Source organism: Felis catus, chromosome E2 (genome assembly GCF_018350175.1).
Source record: "Felis catus isolate Fca126 chromosome E2, F.catus_Fca126_mat1.0, whole genome shotgun sequence".
NCBI classification, from domain to species: domain Eukaryota; kingdom Metazoa; phylum Chordata; class Mammalia; order Carnivora; family Felidae; genus Felis; species Felis catus.
Window position 1 is genome coordinate 8,606,886 of NC_058382.1, and position 27,403 is coordinate 8,634,288.

At 54.8% G+C, this 27,403-nt stretch overlaps 3 protein-coding genes across 8 annotated transcripts in view; 1 reads left to right on the top strand and 2 right to left on the bottom strand.

Annotated features, from left to right (window-relative positions):
- TRPM4 (transient receptor potential cation channel subfamily M member 4) overlaps window positions 1-19,831 on the bottom strand; it is a 41,354-nt gene extending 21,523 nt beyond the window's left edge. Inside the window, exons 1-12 of one of the 6 annotated variants that reach the window (XM_045045795.1) lie at window positions 18,546-19,646; window positions 18,152-18,219; window positions 13,588-13,762; window positions 13,053-13,233; window positions 12,736-12,899; window positions 12,358-12,541; window positions 9,124-9,185; window positions 8,577-8,768; window positions 8,187-8,286; window positions 4,059-4,171; window positions 3,391-3,732; window positions 3,101-3,235 (exon numbers count right to left, since the gene is read on the bottom strand). In XM_045045795.1, coding sequence (XP_044901730.1) covers window positions 3,101-3,235; window positions 3,391-3,732; window positions 4,059-4,171; window positions 8,187-8,286; window positions 8,577-8,768; window positions 9,124-9,185; window positions 12,358-12,541; window positions 12,736-12,899; window positions 13,053-13,233; window positions 13,588-13,762; window positions 18,152-18,219; window positions 18,546-18,548 — 1,719 coding nt within the window. In that variant the 5' untranslated portion in view covers window positions 18,549-19,646. Of the gene's footprint in view, window positions 1-3,100; window positions 3,236-3,390; window positions 3,733-4,058; window positions 4,172-8,186; window positions 8,287-8,576; window positions 8,769-9,123; window positions 9,186-12,357; window positions 12,542-12,735; window positions 12,900-13,052; window positions 13,234-13,587; window positions 13,763-18,151; window positions 18,220-18,524; window positions 19,647-19,666 lie in introns of those variants that run through there. The other 5 variants (XM_023245982.2, XM_023245983.2, XM_045045798.1 and 2 more) reach the window with 5 other exon arrangements.
- PPFIA3 (PTPRF interacting protein alpha 3) overlaps window positions 17,279-27,403 on the bottom strand; it is a 29,473-nt gene continuing 19,348 nt past the window's right edge. The window contains exons 25-30 of the mRNA XM_023245985.2: window positions 26,935-27,032; window positions 26,551-26,726; window positions 26,390-26,458; window positions 25,998-26,169; window positions 25,448-25,519; window positions 17,279-18,219 (exon numbers count right to left, since the gene is read on the bottom strand). Coding sequence (XP_023101753.1) covers window positions 25,461-25,519; window positions 25,998-26,169; window positions 26,390-26,458; window positions 26,551-26,726; window positions 26,935-27,032 — 574 coding nt within the window. The 3' untranslated portion in view covers window positions 17,279-18,219; window positions 25,448-25,460. The remainder of the gene's footprint in view (window positions 18,220-25,447; window positions 25,520-25,997; window positions 26,170-26,389; window positions 26,459-26,550; window positions 26,727-26,934; window positions 27,033-27,403) is intronic.
- On the top strand, window positions 20,114-24,410 carry HRC (histidine rich calcium binding protein). Its single transcript, XM_023245990.2, has 6 exons — window positions 20,114-22,478; window positions 22,554-22,624; window positions 23,193-23,261; window positions 23,515-23,569; window positions 24,043-24,079; window positions 24,266-24,410. Exons 1-6 carry the CDS (start codon window positions 20,114-20,116, stop codon window positions 24,300-24,302), a joined length of 2,634 nt encoding a protein of 877 aa, XP_023101758.2. The 3' UTR covers window positions 24,303-24,410.

Genomic DNA, 27,403 nt, shown 5'->3' on the forward strand with positions numbered 1-27,403 from the left:
ACACTATATTATTCAAAATGCCCAGTTAAAACAAAACAAAACGATGAGGCAGGCAAAGAAACAAGAAAGTATGGCACAGTATCAGGAAAAAAGAGAAACAGAAGCCGTCCCTGCAGAAGCTAAGACACCAGACTTACTAGACAAAAGCTTTAAATTAATTGCCTGAAATGTGCTCAAAGAGCTAAAGGAAATCATGGACAAAAACTCCAGAAAGCCAGGAGAAGGATGTCTTACTAGAGAATAGGAATAAAAAGACAGAAATTACCAGAAAAAAACAAAACAAAACAAAAACAAAGGTAATAATTCTGGAGCTAGAAAGTGCAGTAACTGAAATGAAAAATGCACTAGAAGGGCTCAACAGCAGCTTTGAGGAGACAGAAGAAAGAACGCATGAACTTGAAGACAGGTCAATTGAGACGATCCGGTTTGGGGTGCAGAGAGAAACAAGAATGAAGACAGATAAACAGAACCTAGAAGACCTGTGGGACACTATCAACCACACCAATATATGTATAATAGGAGTCCCAAAGGGAGAGGACCGTGAGAAATGGCTAGAAAGAATATTTCAAGATATAATGGAGTAAAACTCCCCAAATTTTGATGAAAGACATGAATCTGTACGTGCAAGAGCAAGGAACTCGAAGTGGGATAAATTCAAAGAGGTTCACGCTGAAAAACATCTTAATCAAATTGTCAAAAGCCAAAACCAGAGACTCGTAAGATCAGCAAAGGAGAAGTGACTGATCACACATGGGGAATCTCAGTAAGACTAACGTGTAGGATTAAATAGTTATAGTTCATATGATTACAAAACCATAAAACCCTCCGAAGATAACACAGGGATAAAACTTCGTGACCTTGGATTTAGCGATAGTTACTCAGATATGACACCAAAAGCAAAAACAAAGAAAAAAGACAGACAAGTTGGACTTGGTCAAAATTTAAAACTTTTGTGAATCAAAGAACACTGTCAACAGAATGAAAAGGCAACCCACAGCAAGAGAGAAACTATCTGCAAGTCATATGCCTGATTACGGGATTGATATCCAGAGCATATAAAGAACTCGTACAATTCAACAACAACAACAACAACAACAACAACAAGATCAACAAACCAATTTATAAAATGGACAAAGGGCTTGAATAGACATTTCTCCAAGGATAAACGGATGGTCAATAAGCCCATGAAAAGATGCTCCGTGTCATTAATCATTAAGGAAACACAAATCGAAACCACATTAGGATGCCAGTTCTAAAAAACAAACAAACAAACAAACAAACAAACAAACAGAAAATAACAGGGGTGGTGGAGAAATTGGAACCCCTGCACACTGCTGGCGGGAATGTAAAATGGTGCGGCCACTATGGAAAATAGAACGGCAGTGCCTCAAAAAATTTAACCCAGAATTACTATATGATCCAGCAACTGGAGTCCTCAGTATATACGCAACACAACGGGAAGGAGGGACCCGAGCAGGTATTTCCACACCAGTGTTCACAGCACTATTATTCACAATAGCCAAAAAAGTCAAAGCAACCCATGCGACCAGCAAGAGATGAATGGATAAACAAAACGCGGCGTATCCATACAAGGGCATATTATTCAGATGCAAAATAGAAGGAAGCACGCCTATACCTACAACCCGGGATGACCCACAAAAACACTATACTAAGCGTGAGAAGTCAAGTGCAAAAAAAGCCACATCTGAGATGATTCCATTTCTATAAAGTATCCAGAAAGGGCAGGTCCATAGAGACCGGGAGCAGATTAGTCATTGCCAGGGGCTGGGGGAGGAGGGAATGGGGAGCGAGTGTTAAATGGGTTTGGGGTTTCCTTCTGGGATGATGAAACCGTCCTGGAACTAGAGGTTGAACCAACACTGCGAGCCTACTAAAGGCTACTGAATTATGCGGTTTTAAGTGGTTCCAATGGTGAATTTTATATTAGATGAATTTGATCTCAATGAAAAAAGAAATCTAAGGGCCCCTGGGTGGCTCAGTCGGTTGAGCGTCCGACTTCAGCTCAAGTCATGATCTCATGGTTTGTGAGTCTGAGCCCTGAGTCAGGCTCTGTGCTGACAGCTCAGAGCCTGGAGCCTGCTTCGGATTTTCTCTCTCTCTCTCTCTCTCTCTCTCTCTCTCTCTCTCTCTCTCTCTCTCTCCCTCTCCCTGCCCCTCTCTGCCCCCCACTTGTGCTCTCTCTCAAAAATAAATATTAAAAATGGGGGGGGGGACCCCTGGGTAGCTCAGTCGGCTAAGTGTCTGACTTTGGCTGAGGTCACGATCTCACGGGTGGTGGGTTCAAGCCCTGCCTCGGTCTCTGTGCTGTCAGCTCAGGGCCTGGAGCCTGCTTCGGATTCTGTGTCTCCCTCTGTCTCCCTCTCTCTGCCCCTCCCCTGCTCTCTCAAACACAAACATTAAAAAACATATATATTTTTTTTAATTCTATATTTAAGCCATGGCCTGATGGGCTTAAAACAACCCAAGGCTGAAGAAGTCCTGTTAAGATATTTCTGTGCTATAAAAATAGGCTCAATCTTAGATCCTCCTCAAACCCTCCGACTCTTCTTTTTTTCTTTCTTTCTCTTTAAAAACTTCTCAAGCTTCTCAAATGGGTCCCAACACCTCCATCGCACCTGTTTTAGTCCAGGCCCTCATCTTGGCTGCCTGGAGGCCTCCAGATTCACCTTCTTAGCTGGTGTCCTTGCCACGGGTTTTGTCCCCTTCGACATGGCCACTACCACGATGCATCTCGATTTTCCAGGTGTAACTATGTTTAAAAAAGACTCCCCCTCGGCTACCAGATAACCTTCTAACTTCCCCTTGGAGGTAACCATTCCGAGAGAATGAGGCGGAGTCCCGTGTATGGACAAGGGAAAACGCCCAATATATATTGCTGGTGGAAACGACAAGTCAGGAGAAAGGCGTGATATCGGGGGTGGGGCGGGTGGAGAAGCAGGGGATGGCGTCATCTATCGGGAGTGGCGAACGGGGGTGGGGGTGGGGGTGACGTCAGGGGCCGGGCACTGGGGTCCAGCAGAAATAAAGGACAGGGCGGGACACAGAGAAAAGTAGAATCGGAGATCACGTCAGCACTCACCATCTCCCAGAAGTACAGGGCCATCTGAGCCCTGTTCAGGAGCAGCGCCCAGAGGAGCAGGTCACTCCAGGGGGCCTGCCCGAGGACGGCGTCCAGCGTGAGTTCCGAGGGGGCCTTGTCCTTCAGCAGGCACTTCTGCAGGCGAGGGAGGCGTGGTGAGGACTGGCCCTCCCTGACCCCGCCCCCAACCATCAGCCCCACCCCCGTCCAGGCGCACACCCCTCCCCGGCCCCGCCCCCAGGTCCTTCGGCACCTCCTCCCCGCGCAGCCTGGCCTCGCTCGGTGCTTACGCTCTCCTGGCAGCCTTGGCCCGGCTGGGGATCCACGACGCCCCCGGCGCTGTACCTCGGCGCGCACGTCTCCCCCAGCAGCAGCCGCAGCACCTGCCCCACGTCAGGGGGTCGGGGCTCCCCAGAGGGTGTAAGGGCTGGGGTTTTGGAGCCTGCGCCGTGGGACGCCTGCTCCAGAAGGCTGCGGATGAGCGAGTTGGCGGGCGCGGCGCTGTAAAGCTGGGTCAGGCGCGTCGGGGTCAGGAAGTGGCCCACGCTCAGGCCGTGGGAGATGAGCAAGCGCACGAACTCGGGCCGGTCGTTCAGGAGGGCGTCCATGAGGGAGGCTTCCAGGTGGAAGGACTGGCAGGGCGAGGATTGATGGGGTAAGAGGAGAGCACAGAAGACAGAAGGCCCGCGGAGGGCAGACGTTAAGGACAAGAGATGGGGTACAGAGCCAGGAGTGCACCACGGATGGGTAGGTGGGTGGGTGGGTGGGTGAGTGGATGGATGGATGGATGGATGGGGATAGTGGAAACAAGACGGGAACAGATGGACAATTAAGAGAAGGCTGGACAGGCCATAATGCAAGGGCGAGTCAGATGTGGAAGAAGTCAGGGAGGGAGGAGAGTGCATCCTCCTTGTCAGGATCCACAGCCGCCACCACCACCCCCGCTCCGCCCCCTCACCCGCCATTCAATGTCCCCTCGGAAGAGTTCACTCTGGGCAATGTCCACACGGTTCCAAGCCACAGCCAAACGCAATTCGTCCAGGTAAGCTGAAGCTTCAGAGCTCCCACAGGCTGAAAGAGGGAGGGGGCAAGAAATGGGCGGGGGGGGGGGGACTTCAGATGAATGTCTGTTTTGCTTCTGTGGGGGATACCTGACATTTAAACCCCATAAAAAGGGGATGTTGTCGGGTACAGCCTGGGGTCTTTAAGAAGTCAGGCTATCGCAAGCATGAGGTCATGCGCAGGCCAGTGGTCTAGAGTCCTCAAGAAGAAGGAAAGGAAATCATTTATCCATTTAACATTTATCGAGGTAGGTTATGGACCAGGCAGTGGGCGGGATAGAGAGAGAAACCCCATACAGCCTCTGCCTTGAAGGAGATCATTCCAGAGACATGTGTCCAGGAACCACAAAACTACCCTCAAAGGGAATGGTGAGGGGGGGGGGAGGCTACGCTCGCTCGCGGAGGGGTGAGGGGGATCCAAGGGGGCCTCCTAGAGGAGGGGCACTGAGGTAGGGCTTTTGAAAGACAGGCAGGATTCGGAGGTGTGCGTCTAAGATGAGGAAAGAAACTTCAAGGCAGCAGGGAGCAGCCCAAGCAAAGGTCTGGGTGCAGGAAAACACAGGATGTGATGGCAAAAGTGAGTCACTCTGATTTCCTGAAACTTAAGGGTATTTGTGAGAAGACAGAGAAGAAAAATGAGTAGCAGAAAATGAGACTGGAAAAAATATCCAAACATGAAAAGGGCTCTGGGAGACCCTGGAGATCACTGGGGTGGGGGTGGGGGACGAGGAAGAGCACAACTCGGACCCAACAATTCACGGATCCAAACAGATGCGGTCAACGAGAGCCTGAAAGGTGAGACAGCCAGTGGTGCCAAGAAGTCGGGCAGGCGTAGACACGGCTGGGCCTCAGAGCCCCTGTGCCATGGAGTCCGTTTTTCCTTCTCCCTCTGCTTGCTCCACGTCGATTTCCAAAGCAAAGGAGGGACTCTCATCACATTTTGGTGGTTCCCAAAGTGGGTATGGCGGAAGGAGGGGGTGTAATCTAGTGGGGGGCCCGACGAGCAATGGGCCGAAGCAGGCGGACCTGGGATCCGATCCCAGCTCTGCCGGCACCCACTGAGTGTCTCGTCAGGAAAGCCACTGGACCTTGGGAGCCTCAGTTTCCTCATCCATAAAATGGGAATGACAATGGTTCTCCGCTTTGGGGACGCCTGGGTGGCTCAGTCGGTTAAGCCCCTGACTTCGGCTCAGCTCATGATCTCACAGTTTGCGAGTTCCAGCCCTGCCTCTGGCTCACCGCTGACCGCTCAGAGCCTGCTTGGGATCCTCTCTCTCCTCCCCTCTCTGCTCCTTCCCGGCTCGCTCGCGCGCGCTCTCTCAAAATAAATACGGTTAAAAATTTTGAATTAAAAATAAATAAACCTCCCCTACTTTCCTCACAGTTTCCAGAGAAGGAAAAAAAAAAAAAAGATTTGTAATATCTCGCTTTATATTCTGCCTAATGACGTCTCCCCAGTGATCACCTGGACCTCCCCCCCCCCCCCCCCCCCCCGCAGCCCTTCAGGTTCATCATGACCCCCTGTGGAGCTCAGCGTCTTTCCCCAGAACCGACCTTCCCTGGGTCCGGCATCTCAGGGAGGGCCCCCCTTTGTCCACCCAGTGGATGAGGCAGACCCCCTCCCACCCCGATTCGCTGTGCCTGCCCCGCCTTCCGTTCACATCCCCAAGCCCCACCTCTCTAGCCCCCTGACCCTCTGGCCCTAGCCCCACCCCACCCCCTGCGGGCAAGAATGGAGGATCACGGGCAAAATGTATGCTAACTGCTCAGCCCAGGCTCATCCCACACTCTTTAAGGAAGATGCTTCCTTCCACACCCGCTGAAACCCCATCCATCTGCTATGACCCAGTCCGCCCGGCCATCTCCAATTTCCCCAGCAGAGGGGGATCACTTGCACCCCTTCAGCCAACACTGTCAACCCTGTCCCTGCAAGGCACCTCTTGTACAGAGCCGCTCTCTTTTCTCCCAGGAGGCTGGGAGTCAACTTCTGTGCAGTGAATCGGATTTGCTGGCTGATTGCCACTCTCCATGTAAGAAAGTGTCCCCACGAGGGGCGCCTGGGTGGCTCAGTCGGTTAAGCGTCCGACTTCGGCTCAGGCCATGACCTCACAGTTCGTGGGTCCGAGCCCCGCGTCGGGCTCTGTGCTGACAGCTCAGAGCCCGGAGCCTGTTTCGGATTCTGTGTCTCCCTCTCTCTCTCTGCCCCTCCCCCACTCGCGCTATCTCCCTCTGTCTCAAAAATAAACATTAAAAAAAATTAAAAAAAAAAAAGAATGTGTCCCTACGAGAAATGGAATTATATTAAGAAGAGCTCCCATGTAGGGGCCCCCCGGGGGGCTCAGGCGGTTAAGCTTCCGACTTTGGCTCAGGTCACGATCTCCCAGCTGTGAGTTCGAGCCCCACCTCCGGCTCTGTGCTAAGAGATCAGAGCCTGGAGCCTGCTTTGGATTCTGTGTCTCTCTCTCTCTTTGCCCCTCCCCCACTTGCACTATGTCTCTCTCTCAAAAATAAATAAACATTAAAAAAATTAAAAGAAGAAGGAGAAGAAGAGCTCCCATTTATTGGCCCACCCGTGGGAACCAGGCATTGTTCATGAGCTGTCCCTGGGGCTCGCAACACTCCTGCAAGGTATCCTCTCCATTTTTCAGAGAGAGAGAAACTGAGGCTCAGGGGAGGGTAGTCTCTTTCTCAAGGTCCACAGAAAGGCAGGGGCCAAACTGGTATTCCAATTCAGCTTTATCTGACTCCAAAGTCAAAAGTAACTGCTCGTGTCGGTTAAGCATCCGACTCTTGATTTCAGCTCAGGTCATGATCTCAGGGTTTGTGACGAGCCCCGCATCGAGCTCACCCCTGACCGTGCAGAGCTTGCTTGGGATTCTGTCTCCCTCTCTCTCTGCTCCTCTCTCTCAAAAATAATTTTTTTTTTTTTAAAAGAGTAACTGCTCTTTCTATCACATCCCAGAACATGACAGATACACCTGGGGTGGGGGCCTGGGGCTGAGAACGAATTATAAATTGACGCTATGCCTCTCGGGAGTTTTTATCTATGCGAGTGTTTCCCCGATAACATTTCTGACACCAAAAACGACCCTCCCCACTCTACCATTTTTTTTTTTTAATGTTTCTTTTTGAGAGGGCGCAAGCTGGGGAGGGGCAGGGCAAGAGAGGAACAGAGGATCCGAAGTAGGCTCTGCGTGGACAGCAGAGAGCCCGACGTGGGACTCGAACTCACAAGCCGCGGGATCGTAACCTGAGCAGAAGTCAGACGCTCAACCGACTGAGCCACCCAGGTGCCCCTACTCCTTATCATTTATTTATCCCCCTTCCTCATCTTACTAAGTCCAGATTCTACGAGCCCTTCAAGGCCTGCTTAAATACCTCCTCCTTGTCTCTTTACTGACAGTGGTTCCTCCCCTACGCTTTGGTCTTAAATTTTACTTAAGGTTGTGTCGGGACAACCCTCGTAGGATCTGGGGTCCTTGAGAGCGGGAAATGGATCTGCTTTGATCTCTGGACCCTAAGGTGGTGTTTGCTGAGTGAATAAATGATCCCCAGCCCAGGCTCTACCAGGTAGCCATTATGCTCCCCCCCTCGGTTTTCGCCATTCATTCTAATAGTGAAATACTGGGAATTTCTCAGCAGGAAGCAGCGTTCTGGTTCCTCTCTGACTCCCCTACCCCTCGCTGCTTGAAACAGAGGAGCCACGTAGGAAAGGAAGAAAAGGAAAGTGGGAGAATGGATGGGCGGATGGACGGGTGGTTGGACGGATGAAAGATGGATGGACGCGGGCACTCGTGGATCCAACAGAAAGAAACCAATGTTGGCACATAACGAAAGTGTCTTGGGAAAACTGTCCAAATGACCCCGCGCAAAGCCCCAAGAAACACGGCCAAGGGGAATAATAAAAGGAAAGAGATAAAAAGGAGCCCGATGTAGATTAGAGATGATGGATAAAGTGCCCTGGGCGGGAAAGGGGTCCAAAGTCGAGCGGAGAGAAGGGAAGAGTTTGGGGGTCCAAAGCTCACCTTTGACAAGGGCCCTCAAAACAATGGTCTCAAATTCCTCAGGGCCATCCTCAGATGAATAGACTGTCAGCAGCTCCTTCCGGGTCATGATCCTCTCCACCTGCGGAATACCACCTTCTGTAACTCCCAGCCCAACTCCACCTGGGCCCTGTCCATGGTCACAGGAGACCGTTCCCCTCCAGGGCCTGGTAGTCTAGGTGCCAGCACCCTTCACCCCCCAGAACCTGGGAGGCTGGGCCCCCAGGCCTCTCCTCCCCAAATCCATGAGTCTGGGCCTCCATTCCCCTCTTCCCTGAAATCCAGGGCTCCAAGTCCTCAGCATTCTCATTTCTCAAGACCCAGGAGCTCCCTCCCACCTCAGGATCCAGAGTTGGACCCCCAGTATCATACCTGGGCCTGCAGGACCTCAGGGTCCCCTTTGGGGAAGAAACGCCTAATCCGATCTTGGACTTCACCTGGCCTGCTCCCCCCTCTCCCTGGAGCCAGAGTGTCTTCCAGAATCTCCGCCAGGCAGTCTGCAGCTCCCCCAGACCCAGCCACCAGCAGGCAGGGGAGCTGAGCCTGGGTGGCATTCTCTATCCGCTACAGGATAGACAAAGGGGGGCAGTCAGGTGTGGGAAGGCAGGTGTTCGCCCCACCCAGAGTCCAGATCCCCAGCCTCCCCCCCCCCCAAGTCTCAGGAGCCAGGAGTCAGGGCCCCCACTTAGACCCAGGTGTCTGGGCCCCCACACCTGTATTATTGATTTATTGATTTGGAGCAAGAGAGTGCAAGCCGGAAAGAGAGAGAGAGAGGAAGAATCTCAAGTAGGCTCCAATGCTCAGCACAGAGCCTGATGCAGGGCTCGATCTCATGACCGTGAGACCGTGACCTGAGCCAAAATCAAGAGTCGGCTGCTCAACCGACTGAGGCCCCCAGGGGCCCCACGGGCCCCTATACCTTTAGCATCTTCTCATCACCATCGATCAGGAGGAGGAGGACAGGGATGTCAATTCCAGTCCCTGAGGAGAGAGAAAGCCGGAAGCTTGGTCAACTCCTATCAGCCTTTGCCAGGGATGGGAAAGAACCACGTTTCCCATGAGTCCCCGGGACAAACATGGCTGCTGTGTAATCCTGTGTCCTGAGGCTCACGGGAATTGTCATATCTTTGAGCACGTTGGGAGGGGCAGTCAATTTCGGCTTGCCAGGGGAGTAGGGGCTGGTGGCCTGGACTCCTGGACTCCTGACTGAGGCAGGTATTTATGGTATGAGTCACTCCTATAATTGGTTAATGGCCCAGGAGCCAGGAAAGGATGAAGCTCAAACAAAAGATGAAGGAAATAAGGAACAGAAAGGCCTATCTAGGGACACCTGGCTGGCTCAGTCAGTAGGGCAAGAGGCTCTTGATCTCAGGGTTCTGAGTTTGACCCCCATGTTGAGTGTAGAGATTACTTAAAAATAAAATCTTTAGGGGCGTCTGGATGGCTCAGTCGATTAAGCATCCAACTTTGGCTCAGGTCATGATCTCACGGTTTTGTGAGTTCGAGCTCCGCGTTGGGTTCTGTGCTGACAGCTCAGAGCTGGAGCCTACTTCAGATTCTATGTCTCCCCCTCTCTCTACCCCTCCCCTGCTCACGTTTTGTGTCTCTCTGTCTCTCAACAACAAATAAACGTTAAAAAAAAATAAAAGAAAAAGAAAAGAAAGAGAGGACTATCTAAATGTTTTTATTTATTTTTGAGAGAGAGCGTAAGTGGGGGAGGTGCACAGAGAGGGAGGATCCAAAATAGGCTCCGAGCTGAAAGCCGTGAGCTCCCTGCGGGGCTCAAGCTCACAAACCTTGAGATCATGACCTGAGCGGAAGTTGTACACTCGACCAACTGAGCCACCCAGGTGCCCAAGAAAGGACTACCTAAATACAATAAAGACCTTTCCCAAAGCCCAACAGCAAAATCATCTCGGATAGTTTTCTACTAACTCTATTCCCATTAAAATAACGAACAAGGGGCGCCTGGGTGGCGCAGTCGGTTAAGCGTCCGACTTCAGCCAGGTCACGATCTCGCGGTCCGTGGGTTCGAGTCCCGCGTCGGGCTCTGGGCTGATGGCTCGGAGCCTGGAGCCTGTTTCCGATTCTGTGTCTCCCTCTCTCTCTCTGCCCCTCCCCCGTTCATGCTCTGTCTCTCTCTGTCCCAAAAATAAATAAACGTTAAAAAAAATAAAAAAAAATAAAAAAAATAACGAACAAGACAACATTACTCCTATTCACACTCATACATGAGTATTGAGCCAATGTAATAATGCAAGAAAGTAAAACTGTAGTACAAACTCGTCTTTTTTCGAGCTGGAAAAGACAAAGGGATCTATTGGAAGAAAACATGGTTTATACTCTCAGAAAACTGGAAACTCCACTCAAAATAAACAAATATTGTTTTAAGAAATTATTTCTTTTTTTAATGTTTATTTATTTATTTTGAGAGAGAAGTTAAAAAAAAAAGATAAATTGGGGCGCCTGGGTGGCTCAGTCGGTTAAGCGTCAGACTTCAGCTCATGTCATGATCTCATGGGTCATGGGTTCCAGCCCCGCATCAGGTTCTGTGCTGACAGCTCAGAGCCTGGAGCCTGCCTCCGATTCTGTGTCTCCCTCTCTCTCTGCCCCTCCCCTCTCATGCTCTGTCTCTCTCTCTCTCAAAAATAAACATTAAAAAAAAAAAAGATTAATTTTGTTCTTAAGTAATCTCTACGCCCAACATGGGGCTGGAGGCCACAACCCGGAGATCAAGAGCCTTCTGCTCCACCAACTGAGCCAGCCAAGCATTCCGTGGATACTTTTTAAAAGATAAAAAATGTTTACAAAGAAACAGCTTTTGGGTTAGTTGATTTTCTCCACTGCACATTTGTTCCTATTTTATTTATTTACTTACTTATTTGTTTATTTACAGATGGTGCAAATGCAGGGGAGAGGCAGAGAGAGAGAAGGAGAGAGAATCCCAAGCAAGCTGTGCACTGTCAATGCGAGACCGACGCGGGGCTCCATCTCACAAACCATAAGATCGTGACCTGAGCCAAAATCAAGAGTCCCACACGTAACTGAGTGAGCCGCCCAGGTGTCCCTTTCCCTATTTTATTGATTTCCGCCCTTGTCTTTATTATTTCCTTGCTTCTACTTTTCCCAGGTTTGGTTTGCTATTCTGGTTCTAGGGGTTTGTTCATTTAATTGTTTTGAAAGATTTTACTTTTAAGTAATCTCTCCACCCAACGTGGGGTTCAAACTCACAACCTGGAAATCAGGAGCCCAAGGTTCTACTGACTGAGCCAGCCAGGGGCCCCTCTAAATTTTGTGTGTTTTATTTCTCAATTGGAGACTTAAACTCTTGATATTCAGTGTTTCTTCTTTTTTTTTTTCAAAAACTTTTTTTAATGTTTATTTATTTATTTTTGAGAGAGAGAGAGAGAGATAGAGAGCGAGCAGGGGAGCAGAGAGAGGGAGACAGAATCCCAAGCAAGCTCCGTGCCATCAGCACAGAGCCCGATGTGGGGCCCGAACCCACAAACCATGAGATCATGACCTGAGCCGAAACCAAGAGTTGGATGCTTAACCAACTGAGCCACCCAGGTGCCCCTCTTCTTTTTTCGATTTATGCATTTTAAAGCTACAAATTTCCCTCTAGATACTGCTTTAGCTGCATCCCCAAAGTGCTGATATGTGATATGTTTTTTTATCATGCAGTTGAAAATATTTCCTGGCTTCTTTGACCCATGGGTTATTTACAGACTACAACTCCTGCAATGATATGGATGAATCTCACAGAAATAATATTATCACAAGCCAGACTCCAAAACGTACAGATGATGCAATCTATTCACAGGAAGCATAAACAGGGTCAGAACCATTCCACGCCCTAAGGGCAGGACCGGGGTGACCCTCGGGTGCAGGAGGGAGAGGGCTTCTGGGGGCCAGTAATTTCTTGATCTGGGTGCGGGCCGCCCACGCGGGGTCAGTGTAAAACCTCCCCCGAGCCATCCACTCTGTGTAGCTTACATTTCGAGATAAAGATTTTTCAAAACAGAGCAAATAATGGGACAAGACGCTTGACCAGAGGTAATTCCTCGGTCCCTCAATCCCCAAACCTCAACCAGACTGGACCACTGGGATCGGGAGCCTCGGGCCGCTGTCCCGAGTGGAAACAGCCACTCACCTCCCACGCCCGTCTTCTGCTGGGCGACGTAGGACTCGAAGCGCAAGCGGAAGCGGTTCTCCCCGCCCAGGCGGCCATGGGTGCCGTCATCCACCAAAAAGAAGGCCGAGTAGTTGTAATCGAGCGGAAATTGGACCCCGTCGTCCGGCTCACCGCGCCACGGATACCTCGCAGGGAATGAGCCCTGGGGGTGGGGTGGGGGGGTGGGAGGGAGTGGGGGTGGGGTAGGGGGATGGGAGGGAGTGGGGGTGGGGTGGCGGGGGCGAGGGGCCAGACAAGAGCGTTTCTCCCATCAGGACCAGGAGGACAGGCACCAGCCCCTCCTCCCTCAGACCCAGGATTCCCAGCCCCCTCCTCTTCCAAGACTCTGGGTCCCACCTTGGGGTTGGTGAGGATGTCTCTATTCCGAACCACACCCCAGGGGGCCACGCCCATGGCCACCACCTTGGTGCCCCCGGTGCTGGCTGTCTGGTGGTCTCGAACAGCCACACCAACGTGCCGGCCAATGCCCCTGTGCAGCCCCCCGGTGACAATCCAGGCCCCTACAGGGAGACACGGAGAGTGATGGTGAGGTCCAGAGACACAGGTGTGGAGAGACAGAGAGAGTGAGACAAAAACCCATGCAGAGCCGCGGGGAGACCGCATGCCGGCGATGCGGGGGCGGGGATGGGCAGCGGCCACCCAGCCTCAGTCACCTGTGCTCTGGGCAGCCCGCACCAGCCCGCGTCGCAGCAGGTCCTGCAGCCAGGTCTGGAGGACGCGGCCCCTTGACCCCCCCAACACTGACACCACCAGGTTCGGGGCCCGGAAGCCCCACGTGCGCGTGACCAGATTGTAAACTGCAGCTGGATCCGTGCGGTCAGAGAGCCGGAGGAACTGCGGACACACAGGAGGAGGGGACACGGGGAAAGGGGCAGAGGCAGAGGAGGGGACAGAGACCCAGAGAGAAAGGCACAGAAACAGAGAAAGGGACAGAGACCCAGAGAACAGAGATGGGGGGTGGGGGTGGGGGTGGGGGGAGAGGGACAGAGACCCAGAGAGAGGGAGGATGATTTAGAAAAGACAGACAGGGGTGGAGGGAGAGAGATCCAGGGAGAAGCGAAGACAGGGATGGGAAAGGGGGAGACACAGCGTTCAGCTGCGGCACCCCCAGACTCTAACTCTGAGAACCCCCGAGGCATGCAGCTTCTGCTCCCGGACCCCAGCCCCACCCAGACAGGCAAGCCTCACATTGCTGGCCTTGCGGCCGGCGCCCAGGAAATCTAGGTCCCCGTAGGCATCCGTCGGCTTCTCTGTGGTGTGCAAGTCACTGTCCCACACGGTCACCACGGCTGCCCCAAATGCATCCTCCACGGCCACTGACGGGTGGACACTCCGGGGACGCCCGCACTGGCACAAGTTTCCTCTGGGGAGGAGGGGGATGGGGGACCATGAACCCCAGGGGTGTCCCCCGGGACTCTTATTAAAGTTTCCTGCAGAAGAGCCCCACGGCCCATGCTGACCCTGAGGCGGATAGAACAGCCAGAGCCACTTGCCCACCAGACAGAAGCCGCAGTGGTTCAAGCACGGGGTCCCACCCTCACAGCTGCCTGCAGGGAGAAGGGCCAGCGGCCATCAGTACAAGGAAAATTCAGAGCGATCCAGAGAGCACTTGGGGGGGTGGGGGCAGCTGCCTGGCCTTGGGCTTCACCTCTCTGAGCCCACGTTTCCTCCTCAAATCAACAGACAACGGTAACACAGCCTCCTCCGTGGAATTATGAGGCGTCAGGGAAACAACACAGCGTTTTCTGAAACGAGGGCTGCCCCCCAGACTCAGGCGGAGAAACCGCTCCACGGGACACGCCACACAGAGCTTTAACCTCGAATGACACAGCGAGAAAGTCATTTCTTTTCCAGTGCTCCTGATTCCCGTGGAGGAGAGAGGCTTAAGCTGGGCGCTAGAAGATCTTTAACGCCTAACCCTTTGCTACACTTTTTTTTTTTTAAGCTTATTTATTTATTTAAGTGATCTCTACACCCAGCGTGGAGGTCGAACTCACCACGGGGAGATCAAGACCCCCACGTTCCACTGACTGACCCAGCCAGGCACCCCATTACTCTTTTTTCCCCCTTTATATTTATTTTTTTGAACTCACTCTGGTGTTTATTGGCTGGGACCCATTACTCTTTTTTTTTTTTTTTTTTTTTTTTCTTAACAGAGAAGCCGGCCTCAGGCTCCAAAAATTGGGCTGGCAACAGTATCCAGTTAGAAGGTAAATACTTTTTTTTTTTTGCTTTTCATTGTAATCGTCTCTTCCTGCTTGTTTATTTCTCTTTGTGGCAAACGGAGGTTTTTCCATTTATGGTAATCATGGATGAAGCTTTTTGCTTCAAACGCGCAAGTGATTGGCACCTGCCTTTTAAAGAGCAAGCGACATGGGTTTGGCGAGTGAGGGATTTACTTGAAAATGTATCTAGGGGCGCCTGAGTGGCTCAGTCGGTTGAGCATCCAACTTCGGCTCTGGTCCCGATCTCGCGGTCCGTGAGTTCAAGCCCCGTGTCCGGCTCTGTGCTGACAGCTTAGAGCCTGGAACCTGCATCAGATTCTGTGTCTCCCTCTCTCTCTGCCCCTCCTCTGCTCGTGCTCTATCTCTCAAAAATAAATTAACAAAAAAAAAAAAAATTAAAAGAAAATGTATCTAAATGTCTTCGGTCCCTGACTCCAGAAGAGACCCGCATTTACCTAAGTGGAGCCAGCCTCGACTTAAGGACCAATCCACACATAAAAGAATGGCCATCAATCCACACAGGATGAACAGAATACACTCAGCCCAACTCCTGGCACAGAGAACTACAGTGAAGGACACATCCTTCTTCATTTCTGAGTCTACCTTCAGGGACCCGGCATGCCTCAGTTTACCCTCTTGATCCTTTCACCTATTTCAACCCCACCCCTGGACCCCCTCATTACCCTCCATCTACTTCCCACTAGCCCTGTAGGCAAAACTCCTTCATGGAATGTTCCAGAACCTCAGCCGTCTAATACAGTAGACCATAGCCTCATGTGGCTCTTTACACCTTTTTAAAATAATTTTTTTAAGTTTATTTATTTATATATATTTTTGGAGTGGGGGGAGACAGCACAAGTGGGGCAGGGGCAGAGAGAGAGGGAGACAGAGAATCCCAAGCAGGGCCTGTATTATCAGTGCAGGGCTGGACATGGGGCTTGAACTCACGAGCTGTGACGTTATGACCTGAACCGAGATCAGCAGTCCTACACTTAACCGACTGGTGGCTCTTTACATTTAAATAAATTAAAATTAAATACAATTAAAAATTCAGCTCTGGCCACGTTTCAAGTGCTCAGGAACCACATGTGGCCAGTGGCTGCCATATCGGATATGGATTCGGAACACTGCCCCCATTGCAGAAAGTTCTGGTGAGCAGAACTGGCAGACTCCCTCTCTGCACTTCTCACCTCCTCCCTTTCTTCCTCTGTGAAGTCACCAGAGCTGAAACCGTTCCTGATAAACATCAGCAATTACCGACCTGTCCCCAAATACAATGGCCCCTATTCAGATCTCAGGTGACTATCATTAAATAGCACTGGTCACTGCTAAAAGGCTCTGAGTCTAAAAAACCCTTTCCTTCCCTGGCAGGGAACCCCTCCTTCCCTAGCTGCCTTGTCCCGGCATCATTTGTGGCCTTCGCTCTCTCTCTCTCTCTCTCTCTCTCTCTGTGCCTCCCAGAACCCTGGGCCACATGGCTTCCCAACTTGGGTCTCAAACTCGATGCCCCCAGAGGCCAAGCAAGGAACGCAAGGGAAAGAAAGAAGCAGGAGGTGGAAGACCAGTGGATGTGCTAGCAACTGGGGTGGCCTGAGGTGGCATGTTTGTTTTCAGGTGTTCAGAGACAGGTTTTCAAAAATACTCTTCCACGCGGGGCACCTGGGGGGCTCAGGCGGTTAAGCGTGCGACTCTTGATTTTGGCTCAGGTCATGATCTCACAATTCGTGGGTTCGAGCCCCCTGTCAGGCTCCGAGCCTGCTTGGGATTCTCTGTCTCCCTCTCTCTCTGCCCCTCTCCCACTCTTTCTCTCTAAAAAAAAAATACTCTTCCGTGAAAAAAAAAACAAAACCGAACAAAAAAAAAAAAACAAACAAAAAAAAACAAGTCTTAAAATTACCAGCACAGCCCCTCCTCCTCCTGGATTCTCCATCTCAGGGACAATCCCACTGTCTCCCAGGTCCCAGACCAGAGGTCCAGGAGCCATCGTCCCCCTTCTCACTCCCCTCTTACTCCTGAAATCCATCAGTCCCCAAGCTCCTGCCCCTGTCCCAGCCCTGTGTCCCCACAGCTCTGGCCTGGCTCAGGCCTCTTCTGGTCCCACCCAGACCCCAGCCCAGCCTCTTCCGGGCCTTCCAGAACTCCTATTCAACCTGACACAAGTCCCAGCGGGTCTTTCCACACCCAGAGCTGACCCCGCCCCTCCCACAGCACCCCAGCACCCCCAGGCCAAGGTCCCCGCCGGTGAGGCCCAGAGCCGTCCGGCCCCACCCTCCGCCACAGAGCCCTCCTGCACCTTGAACTTCGCTCCATTCTGCAGCCACACCGCACATGCTGCACATCCCATACCTGGAACCACCTTCACCCCCCCCCCCACCCCACCTCTTCTCTCTATACTGCCTTCAGCTGTCAAACTCCAACTCATCCTGCAAATGCCACTTCCTTGGCTCCTCCTCCTCCACTAGCCACCAGTGACCCCCTGTGTCCCCTCCCCAGCCTTAGCCAGACTCTCCTCGGGGCTCCCGCAGGGCCGGCTGCAGTCTTGCCGAGTTCCTGTCTCCGTGCCCTCTGCTCCTCTTCCCACCAGCCCAGAGGTTCCGAAACTGCCTTGGCCACACTCCCCATCAGCAGAAAGGTTTAGAGCACTCACCCCCCAGTAATGTAGATCTGTTTATTTATACATAATCGCAAGCCACACTGTGCTAATGTGTTCACAGCACACTCAACGTTAGGAATGCTGACATTTCCCACGCCCCAGAGATTGTCTTGAAAACAACCACAAGGCCACTGGAGAGACCGTCACTGAAAGCCGGCAGCTCCTCAAGGGAGGCAAACACCCCACGGGACTCACGCAAGTGGCCCCGGGCACCGAGCCCGCGCACGGGGCCCGCGCACGGCGGTAACTGCTATCTTCCAGGGGGGATGGCAGGCCTTTCCCAGCGCAAACCATGTGCTGAGCGCTGTTCCAGAAACATCACAAGCATTTACTTGTTTAAATCCTCACAATACATGCTCCACTCAGGAGGCGGCCTGTCTGTCTGTCCAGGTGACAGATGAGGCCCAGAGAGGTGAAATGATTTACCCAAAGCCACACAGCACCAACCCCAGGTGACATTTGAACCCTGGCAGGGCCCGTGCTCCCGATAATTGTGCTCCCTTGGGAGCACTGAATGAAGGCTTCTTGGATGGACGGACGGACGAATGAATGAATGAATGAATGAATGAAACAGAAACAGAAACAGCCAAAGGAGAAAGTGAGGCAAGGAGACACAAAGAGGAGACGCAGGGAAGGAAAGAAACAGAACCAAGCCCTGGGGCTTTAACACTGACTCTGACCAGGCAAGGGAAATTGGAAGCGTCCACAGGGACCCAAACCCTCCCCGGAGGGAGAGCGCCACCGGGAACGCCCTTGGGAGTGTCCGCAATGACATAAGGGGGTGGGGGGGTAGGTGAGTGGGGTCGGTGGGCCGGGACGCTCCGGGGACGCTCCGGGGATGCTCTGGGCTCGGTCCCTGGGGCGAGTTCCTCACCCCGAGTCTGTGGGGTCAACGATGAATGTCGTGCACGTCTTCTTCTTGAAGATCTTGGGGATCCAGCCCTAGGGACAGGAACAAGAGGTGGGAGGGCTCCAGTTCAGTCCTATAGGACCCGGAGTCGTCCACCACCCCGCACCCTACCCGGGGACCCAGCAGTCCGGGACCCCAGCGCTTTCCTCCCCCAGCCTCCCTCGTATTTGTCCCCAAGGACCCAGGAGTCCGGAGCCCCCCCCCCCCCAGCGACCCCCACGACCCTCTCCTTTGTCTGACCCAAGAATCTGGGTCTCCAGCGCCCTCCTCTCCGGGAACCAGGAGGCTAAGCCTCCAGCTCCCTGTTCATTCAGACCCGGGAGTCCGGCCGCTGTACCTGCTCCTTCTCCGGACCCACCATGCTGCCGCAGCCGCCGCAACCTATCCGGCTCCCTACATTCCGTCCGGGCCAACCCTGACTCCAGACCCGCCCAGGACCAACCGGATCCGCCACTTCCCAGCTCAGCCCGGGGCGGTGCAGGATCTGGGGGGCGGTGCAGGATCTGGGGGGCGGGAAGTCTGGTGGACGTGTAGAGCGAGAGGCGGGGCAAAGGGCCTGCCGGGCCGGCCAGAAGGAGACGCACAGGGGGACAGAGGCTCGGAGAGAGGGGGACAGAAATTCAGAGAAGGGGAGAACAAAAACCCAGAGTAGGGGGGAGGGGCCAGAGAATAGAGACAGGGGACCAGAGACCAGAGAGAGGGGACAAGGATCCAGAGAAGGAGGGACAGAGACTCAGAGCCAGGGGAAGAGGGAACCAGAAAGAGGGGGACAGGGACCCAAGAGGGAATGCCAGAGATAGAGAAGGGGTAAATTAAGCCATGGGTGGAGGGCACTGACATTTAGGTGGGAGGAAGAGAATCAGAAAGGGGGTGAACAGAGATGGGGGGGCGGGTACACTGACTCAGGGAGAGACAGAGAGAGAGACCGAGAGTTGGGTGGAGAGCAGAGGTTCAGAGTGACAGGAAGACAGAATCCTGGGGTGGGGGGAGCGGGGACCCTCAGAAACTAAATGACAGGAATGAGAGCGGGAGACCCATAAGGAGGGATGGGGACCCAAAAAGCCAGGGCAGTAGTGGCAGGGTGAGGAACAGGAGACAATGACACATAGATAAGCAGGGCCACGTGTCCCCTGCCGGCTCTGACAGGGACAGCTGCGGCCTAGCTGGGTAACCTGAACCCCCACCCCCTTGCTGTATTTATAGCCCTGGCCTGGCCTGGCCTCCTGCCCTTGGCTCTCAGTTCCAGGGACAGGAGGTCACAGGTGCGTGTGTTGGGGCCAATTGTCTCCACCCGTGTCCAGGGCCTCCATGTTGTCATCCATTCTTTCAACAAAGGATCCCATTCTGGCCAGAAGCTCCCCCCAGTCTAACCCCCGGTCTTCCACGGGAGGGGTCTCTCCTCTCAGATGCGTCCCTTCTGCCCTCCTCCCCCATGCCTCAGACTCCCCCAACTTGGCCCACTAAAATTCTATCCATTACCTTTGCAGCTGCCAAACGTGAACTCGTTGGCAGTCCAAAGTCAAGTCCTTGGCCCCCATTCCTGGCCAAGGAGAGACCCCTTCACCCACCCCTTCCCCAGCTGGGAGGAAGAACAGGAGGGGAGGGGCAGGCGGGGACTGACCCAGAATAACTCAGGGCTGAAGGTAAATTTAGCCACAGAGAGGGGAGGAGAGAGACCCTATTGGCTGGAACTAGGGAGGGAGGGCCCGAGAGGGGGGTTAGGGGGCTCCTGAGACTGCCTCAGAGGGGTGTCCAGCAGTGAGGGCCGGAGGAAGGCAGAGACGGAGAGAGACACAGCGAAGGAAAGACACAGACAGAAAGAACGAGAAGGACCCTAAAAGGGACAAGGACCCCAGAACTCATCCACAAAGCCACAGCAGCAGCTGGAGCCAGCCCTGGGCAAAGCTCTGCTGCCTGTCTGTCCCCATGGGCCAACGTGGGCCACGGGTGCACACTTCTCTCCTCTGGGCCGCCCTGGCCAGCCTGCTCCTCCCCCCTGCCATGACCCAGCAGCTGAGAGGGGCTGGGCCAGGCCCCAGCAACTGGAACAACAATGCAGGAGTCGTGGGGCCCTCGGAGGACGTGTCAGGTGAGTTTGGCCACCCCATCCACAGCCACGGAGGCCATGGAGATGAGAAGGAGGATGTTTCTACAGAGAGAGAGTATCAATTCCGGAGCCACAGAGGCCACGGAGAAGAGAACGAAGATGTCTCCGGGGAATACAGTCACGGACTCCGAGACCACAGGTACCGAGACCACGAGGTCAGAGAGGAGGATGCCCCTGATGAGGGAGTCTTCACAAAGCATGCTCGGCAAGCCCGTGGGCACAGAGGTCATGAGAATGAAGATGTGGAAGATTCAGCCGAGCATGGGCACCACTTCCCCAGCCACAGAAGCCACAGCCATGAGGACGAGGACGAGGGTGAGGTTGTGTCCAGCAAGCATCACCATCATATCATCAGGCATGTACATGGAGGCCACAGAGAGGAGGAGGATGAAGACGAGGAGGAAGGGGTTGTCTCCACGGAGTACGGACACCAGGCCCACAGGCACAGGGGCCATGGGAAGGAAGAGGATGAGGATGCTTCAGATGAGCATCCCCATCACGTCCCCAGACACCATGGGCGCCGAGGCCACGGAGAAGAAGATGACGACGATGTTGATGATGATGATGATGTCGTCTCCACTGAGTACGGACACCACATCCACAGGCACCAAAGCCACGGGAAAGAAGAGGATGAAGACGTCTCAGAAGAACATCCCCATCATGTCCCCAGCCATGGACACCGAGGCCACGGAGAAGAAAATGACGATGATGATGATGATGATGATGATGATGTCGTCTCCACTGAGTACGGACACCACACCCACAGGCATCACAACCATGGGAAGGAAGAGGATGAAGGTATCTCAGAAGAACATCCCCATCATGTCTCCAGCCACGGACACCGAGGCCACAGAGAAGAAGATGATGATGATGTTGATGAAGATGATGATGATGTCATCTCCACTGAGTACGAACACCACACTCACAGGCATCACAGCCACAGGAAGGAAGAGGATGAAGACGTCTCAGAAGAACATCCCCATCATGTCCCCAGCCACGGACACCGAGGCCACGGAGAAGAAGATGACGACGATGTTGATGATGATGATGAAGATGTCATCTCCACTGAGTACGGACACCACACCCACAGGCATCACAGCCACGGGAAGGAAGAGGATGAAGACGTCTCAGAAGAACATCCCCATCATGTCCCCAGCCACAGACACCGGGGCCACGGAGAAGAAGATGATGACGATGTTGATGATGATGATGACGATGTCATCTCCACTGAGTATGGACACCACACCCACAGGCATCACAGCCACGGGAAGGAAGAGGATGAAGACATCTCAGATGAACACCATCATCATATCCCCAGCCACAGACACCGAGGCCACAGAGAAGAAGATGAGGAAGAGGATATGTCCACTGAGTATGGACACCAGGCCCACAGGCACCGAGGCCATGGAGACAAAGAAGATGAGGAAGAGGATGTGTCCACTGAACACTGGCACCAGAGTCCCAGACATACTCACAGCCTTGGAGAGGAGGAGGAGGACGAGGAGGAAGAGGAGATCACAGTCAAGTTCAGCCACCACGTTGCAAGCTCCCAACCCCAAGGCCACAAGAGCACTGAGGAAGAGGATTTTCCAGATGAATATCAATCAGCGGTCCCAGACCATCACCACCATGAGGTCCCCAAGGAGGAAGATGCGGACGTCTCTGACAAGCTTGGCCACCAGGCTCCCAGCCACAGGCAACAAGGCCACCAAGATGAAGGAACTGGCCATAGAGGATCCATCAAAGATGAGATTAGCCCCCAGCCCCCAGAACACATGGGGATCAAGGATAGAAGCCATTTGAGGGAGAGAGATTCTAAGGAGGAAGAGGAGAAGGAAGAGGGCCACAGCTCCCATGAAGAAGATGATGAAAGTTCAGAACAGGGAGAGGAGCACACCCGCCATGGCAGCCTGGACCAGAAGGATGAAGAAGATGAGGAGGAAGGTCACGGCCTCAGCCTGAGTCAGGAGGAGGAGGAGGAGGAGGAGGAGGAGGAGGAGGAGGAGAGGAGGGAAGGGAAGGCTGAGGTTCAGGCCCCTCTGAGCCAAGACCACCAAGAGGAGGAAGAGGAGGAGGAGGGACTGGAGGAAGATGAGCTCCCCTTCACCATCATCCCTAACCCACTGGCCAAGAGGGAGGTGGCTGGAGGTGGCTCCAGTGAGGAGGAAAGTGGTGAGGACACTGGTAAGTGATCTGGCCAGGTGGGGGCAGGGAGAAACAGAGTCAGCTGGCTTCACCGCTGTTCTCCTGTCCCCACAGGCCTGCAGGGTGACCAGGAATACGGGAACTACCAGCCGGGGTCTCTGTGTGGCTACTGCTCTTTCTGCAATGTGAGTCCCCAGCCCAGGTCCAATCCAGGCTGTCCCTGGAACTAGTCCCTGGGCTCTAAGGTGGTGCCTTGGGACTGCTCTGAGCAAAGGAGGGGCAGGGGCAGTGCCAGACCAAGACACTTCTGGGGCCATGTAGGGGACAGACTGGAGGCCAGGAGCTGGGGAGGAGGCTGGGGCATTGGTCTAGGAAAAAGAGAGTGAGGTCTGAGCTGTACCTGCAGATATGGGGACAGAGGGGAGTGTCCGTAGGGTGGAAGGGGCAGGTGGAATGGGGCTGGGGACTGGCAGGCTGTAAGGAGAATAGGGAGTAGGGACGAAGAAAACACCCGCACGTCTAGCCCACAGTGACAGAGGGATGTGGTGTTGCCCTGTAACAAGGGAAGCAAGGGGGAAGGAAAGTGGGTTGGAGGAAGATGCTGAGCGGGGGAGGGGGGGAGGGGGGCGGGGGGGCAGAGGTAATGAACCGTCAGGAGTTGGGGACCTGTCCAGCGGGCAGGGTGGAGGACTGGCGGGTGGCTCCCAAAAGGGGTTAGGGTTTCCTTCTAAACCAGAATCCTCCCGTCCCCAGAGATGTACTGAATGTGAGAATTGTCACTGTGACGAGGAGAACATGGGAGAGCACTGCGACCACTGCCAGGTGACACTTTCCCCGGACCCAGGTTCCACCAAGTCCCAGGATGCCCGGGAACCCCCTGGGCACCCACAGTCCCAAACCCTAGCCTCTGTCCTCAAACTGACCCAACCCCCTATCCCTGATGCCGCCTCAACTCCACACTCCATTCCGCCTCTGACCTTAACCTCTGCCTCAGGCCCCTGTACGGCACCCGCCCCCAACCTGGCTCCGCCCCTGATCTCGTCTTAAACTTCTCTCTCCCCATCCCCGCCCCCAGCACTGCCAGTTCTGCTACCTCTGCCCGCTGGTTTGCGAAACGGTCTGCACTCCAGGTGAGCGCGGGCGAAGCCCAGCGTGGCAAACTCCGTGGAGGCGGAGCCAAACCCCGCAGGCGAGCCCGGGAGGTTTGGGGCGGGGCCAGGCGCGGAGGTGTGGCCAAGGTTGGAAGTCTACGGGTGGAGCGGGGCGCACGCGGAGGGGCGGGACCTGGGCTGAGGGAGGGTTTGGGACTGATGCTGAGGCCCAGTAGGGAACGGGTAGAGGCTTCAAGGGTGGGCCTAGAACCGAATGGGCGGGGCCAAAGCAGGTAGACTTGGAAGGACCCGGGCTCCTGGAGAATGGGAACGCCCAGAGCAAGGAGGAAGGGGCAGGACCTTGAAAGGAGTCCCAATGGAAGGAATTCAATTGAGGGAAGGAATTAGGGAAAAGGGGGCGGAGCTAGTCGTGATTCCGGATTCGGTGAATAAGTGGCCCCCTAATTTCACCCGTGGGGTACCCCTCAAGCCTCTTCTCTTTTCTCCCGCAGGAAGCTACGTCGACTATTTCTCCTCCTCCCTGTACCAGTAAGTGTGTGGAGGGGGGGTGCAATCTAAGGGCCCTGTTTAGAAAGGCACTGACCCCTGAGTCGTGGACTACCCTGGGACTCCATTTCCCTGTCGGTAAAATGGGCAGATTAGCGATCTCTAGCTAAGTGCCTGGGGTGAGCTTTGAACACTTCGGCTGTCTAACCCCTGCACCCCCCTCGCCAGAGCCCTGGCGGACATGCTGGAAACTCCGGAACCCTGACCCCGCGGCGCGGCTGCGGCGCAGACGCACCTCCCTCGCCCTCCAACCCCTGCCCACGAGCCATATTTATTGAACTGAATATGAATAAACATGTTCCCCGAAACCTCATTGTCAGGCGTGGGGTCTGGATTCTCAGGGCACCAGGGAGCGCGCGGGGGGGGGCACTGGGGACTGAGGAGTCTGAGGCCACTCCCTGTGGCCTCCTGGGTTCTTGAGGAGGTTGGTTCCCTAAGGTCCTGGCAAATAAATCAGTCAACACGGGAGCTTTTTGAAACAGTTCTCTTTACCCGTGATCACTGAGTGACGCCTGGGGCAGGGAGGCCGACCAAGAGTCTCGGGCGAGGGCTCCCCCACCTTCCTCCCTCCCCCCACGCCACGTCGCCCAGTGGCATCGTGGAAAGAGGATTCTCCCATGCAAACCCCGGAGCCGGAGGGGAACCGGGAGCGCAGTTCTGCACCCCCTACCCCCGGGGCACGGACACGGCCACAGCACGGGGGGCGGAGAGGCCCCGGGGACACGAGACACTGGGGAGGAAGAGGGGACTCCGCCCGCAGCTGACCCCAGGCACCGGCGACCTGACCCGGCGGGGCGGGGATGAGTGGCACGTGGGGCGAGGCTTGTAGCAGCGAGTCCCCCCTCCCCTCCTTTCGGACGAAGAAGGAAGACTTGGGCCCCGCGACGGGGGAGGAAAAAGGGGAGCGGGCAGCCTCTCCTAGCATGCGGCCCGGGAGGGAAGCCCCGCTCCCTTCCCGCGGGGAAAGGGCCCCCATCTCCCATCGGAAACTGATCAATAAATTACAAAGTAGAGAAAAGGGAGGCGGAAGTTTGGGGCGGGATTTCTTCCCGCCCTCTTCTTTCCCCCTCTCAGTCCAGTTCGTGTGGTTTGGTCCAGGCCCAGTCCTTTTGAGAGGCGGGGACGCGCACTCCCCGCTTGTCTGTACAGATGGTCCGGTCCGCGGCGCGAGCTCCCCCGCCCGCTCTCCCCGGCGAGACCATACTCTGGGCAGGAGGGGGAACAGCCCAGCCTCTGGAAGATTCTTCCGTCCGAGGGAGGTCACCTGCATTGACGCCGGGGCAGTACGTGGAGCAGTGAAGATCCATTGTGCCGCCCCGGACCCCCAAGATCGCCCTGTACAGTCCTCACCTGGAGGCCTACACTAGCAGGAATAGGTCCGGACCGAAACGCCGTCTGCCCGGGAACTCCCAGAAGTCTGGCCTGGAAGGGAGAGCAGGGGGTGTGTTCAGTCTGGTGCGCGTGTCAACCACACACACAAACACAGACGCACGCACGCACAGAGCAGGGTTTCTCTGATCCTCAAACTCAAGCGTCCTCTCTTGGATTTTCCCCTCCCGAAATAACAACGAACGCCTGGCTCCACGCCGGTTTCCCTCCCTCTCCCCCAGCGCCCCACCCCCCACCCCACCCCGCCCCCCGCAGCCTTGGATTCATCTAGGGTGCCCCGGGTGACAGCGGGCGAATTCATTTCCCACTCTGGAAAAGGGGTGCGGGAGTAATCCATTCCACACCCCGAGGTGTGGCATACTGAGCAATCCATTTTTCTTGGATGGGGGAGAAGGGACTAGGCCATTTCGGAACCCGGAGGGAGGCTTCTGGAATGTAGAGTTGGTCCTCTTCCCGCCCCGAGAGAGAAAGGGGAAGGGAGGAGGGGCTGCCGCATTTGGGAGCCGCCCACCTTCCGGCTGCAGCTTGCGGAGAGGGAGCCCCGGAGATCCCAAGGCCCCTGCTGCGGCCGAACGAAAGTTGGGGGGCAACATCTCAGCTGAATCGGGGGTTACGCCTCGGAGGTCCTTCTCTCGGAACATCTTCCGCCAGGATGGGGAGCGGCTGAAGGACTTGGCGCTGTCCTAGGTATAGGGGCCAGACAGGGTGAGGGGACGAGCCGGGGTCTGAGTCAGCCGCTTCCTTTGACGCCAGACCTCTCGGATTTCATCTCTCCTTTAACCCCGCCCCTGCCCTAGTCCCGCCTCCAACCGCGTCCCGCCGCAAAGTCAAGCCCCACCCCTTCGGCTCAGACCCCAGAGGTGCCGCTAGGAGCTGAGACCCCTGAGCGGCCGCCGCGCCCACCTCGTCCAGCCGCCTGTCTGTGCCCAAGGAGATGAGGTTGCTGAATTCCTTCTCCAGGAGCTGCCGGGCCTGGGGACGAGAGGTGAAGGGAGGGTTGCAGCGTGCAGTCTGCGAGGTGGGGATGCCCAGTGTGGCCCAGTGTGGCCCGAGCGGTAGCTCACCTGCGCATTCTGCGTGGGGATCTGCAGGAGCAAGGCCAGGTCGGAGTAGTCGAAGGTCTCGTCCAGGGCGAGAAGCGCCCCGTGCACCCCGCTCTCCGTGAGGTTCGTGGCGAATTCCTTCAGTCCCAGTCCGGACACCCAACCCATGACCCGCTCATTGGACCACACCATCACGTCTGGGACAGAAGGGACTGTCAGCTGCTAGCTGGTCCAATTACCCCCATTTCCTCATCCTGGCCACGCCCCCATGCTGGCTCCACCCCCTCCCCAAAGGCCCCTGCTCCTGCCTTCCCAGTCCCCGGCCTCCCCTAATCATACCTCCTCCCTCACCCGTCCCCAAATCCTCCACCTGGCTGCCAGGGAGACCTTTACACTCCTACTCACCTCGGATCTGGGTCTGACTCTCTTCCCGCCTCCGCTCCAAGTCCTTCCGGTCGTAATTGAGCCGTTTCAGGCACATGATCCCATAATGCAGACTCACCCTGAGCAATAGGGAAAGTGGGGTCACAGATGAGCCTGGACAACCCCAATGGCTGCTGTTTCTTCCCTCCCCATGGGCTGCGGTCTTCTGGGAAAGGCTGGGGAGTTGTTCCACAGGGTCAGTTTTACGGATTGCTGACCTTCCCAGGAGTTGGGGTGTTTCCAACAGGCAGGGCCTATTGGTTCCCCTGGGCAGGGTATGGGGTCAACGAGCTAACTAAGCTTTTCGAGGACGTGGACTTTTCCTAGTGAACTATCTTATTTGTGGAAAGGGCACGGAAGTCGGGATTTCCCGAGAACCCAGGCTAAAGGGCCAAGGATAGTCCAAGGAATGTCCCTGCACCAGTCCCATTGGCCAAAGACTCTGGGAGTG

What these genes read in the sequence shown, in the direction of transcription:
- HRC (XM_023245990.2), top strand. Translation starts at nt 20,114, where the DNA reads ATGGGCCAACGTGGGCCACGGGTGCACACTTCTCTCCTCTGGGCCGCC. An exon ending in CGAAACGGTCTGCACTCCAG is followed by an intron (nt 23,570 to 24,042) that starts GTGAGCGCGGGC and finishes TTTCTCCCGCAG; the next exon opens with GAAGCTACGTCGACTATTTC. An exon ending in TTCTCCTCCTCCCTGTACCA is followed by an intron (nt 24,080 to 24,265) that starts GTAAGTGTGTGG and finishes CCCCCTCGCCAG; the next exon opens with AGCCCTGGCGGACATGCTGG.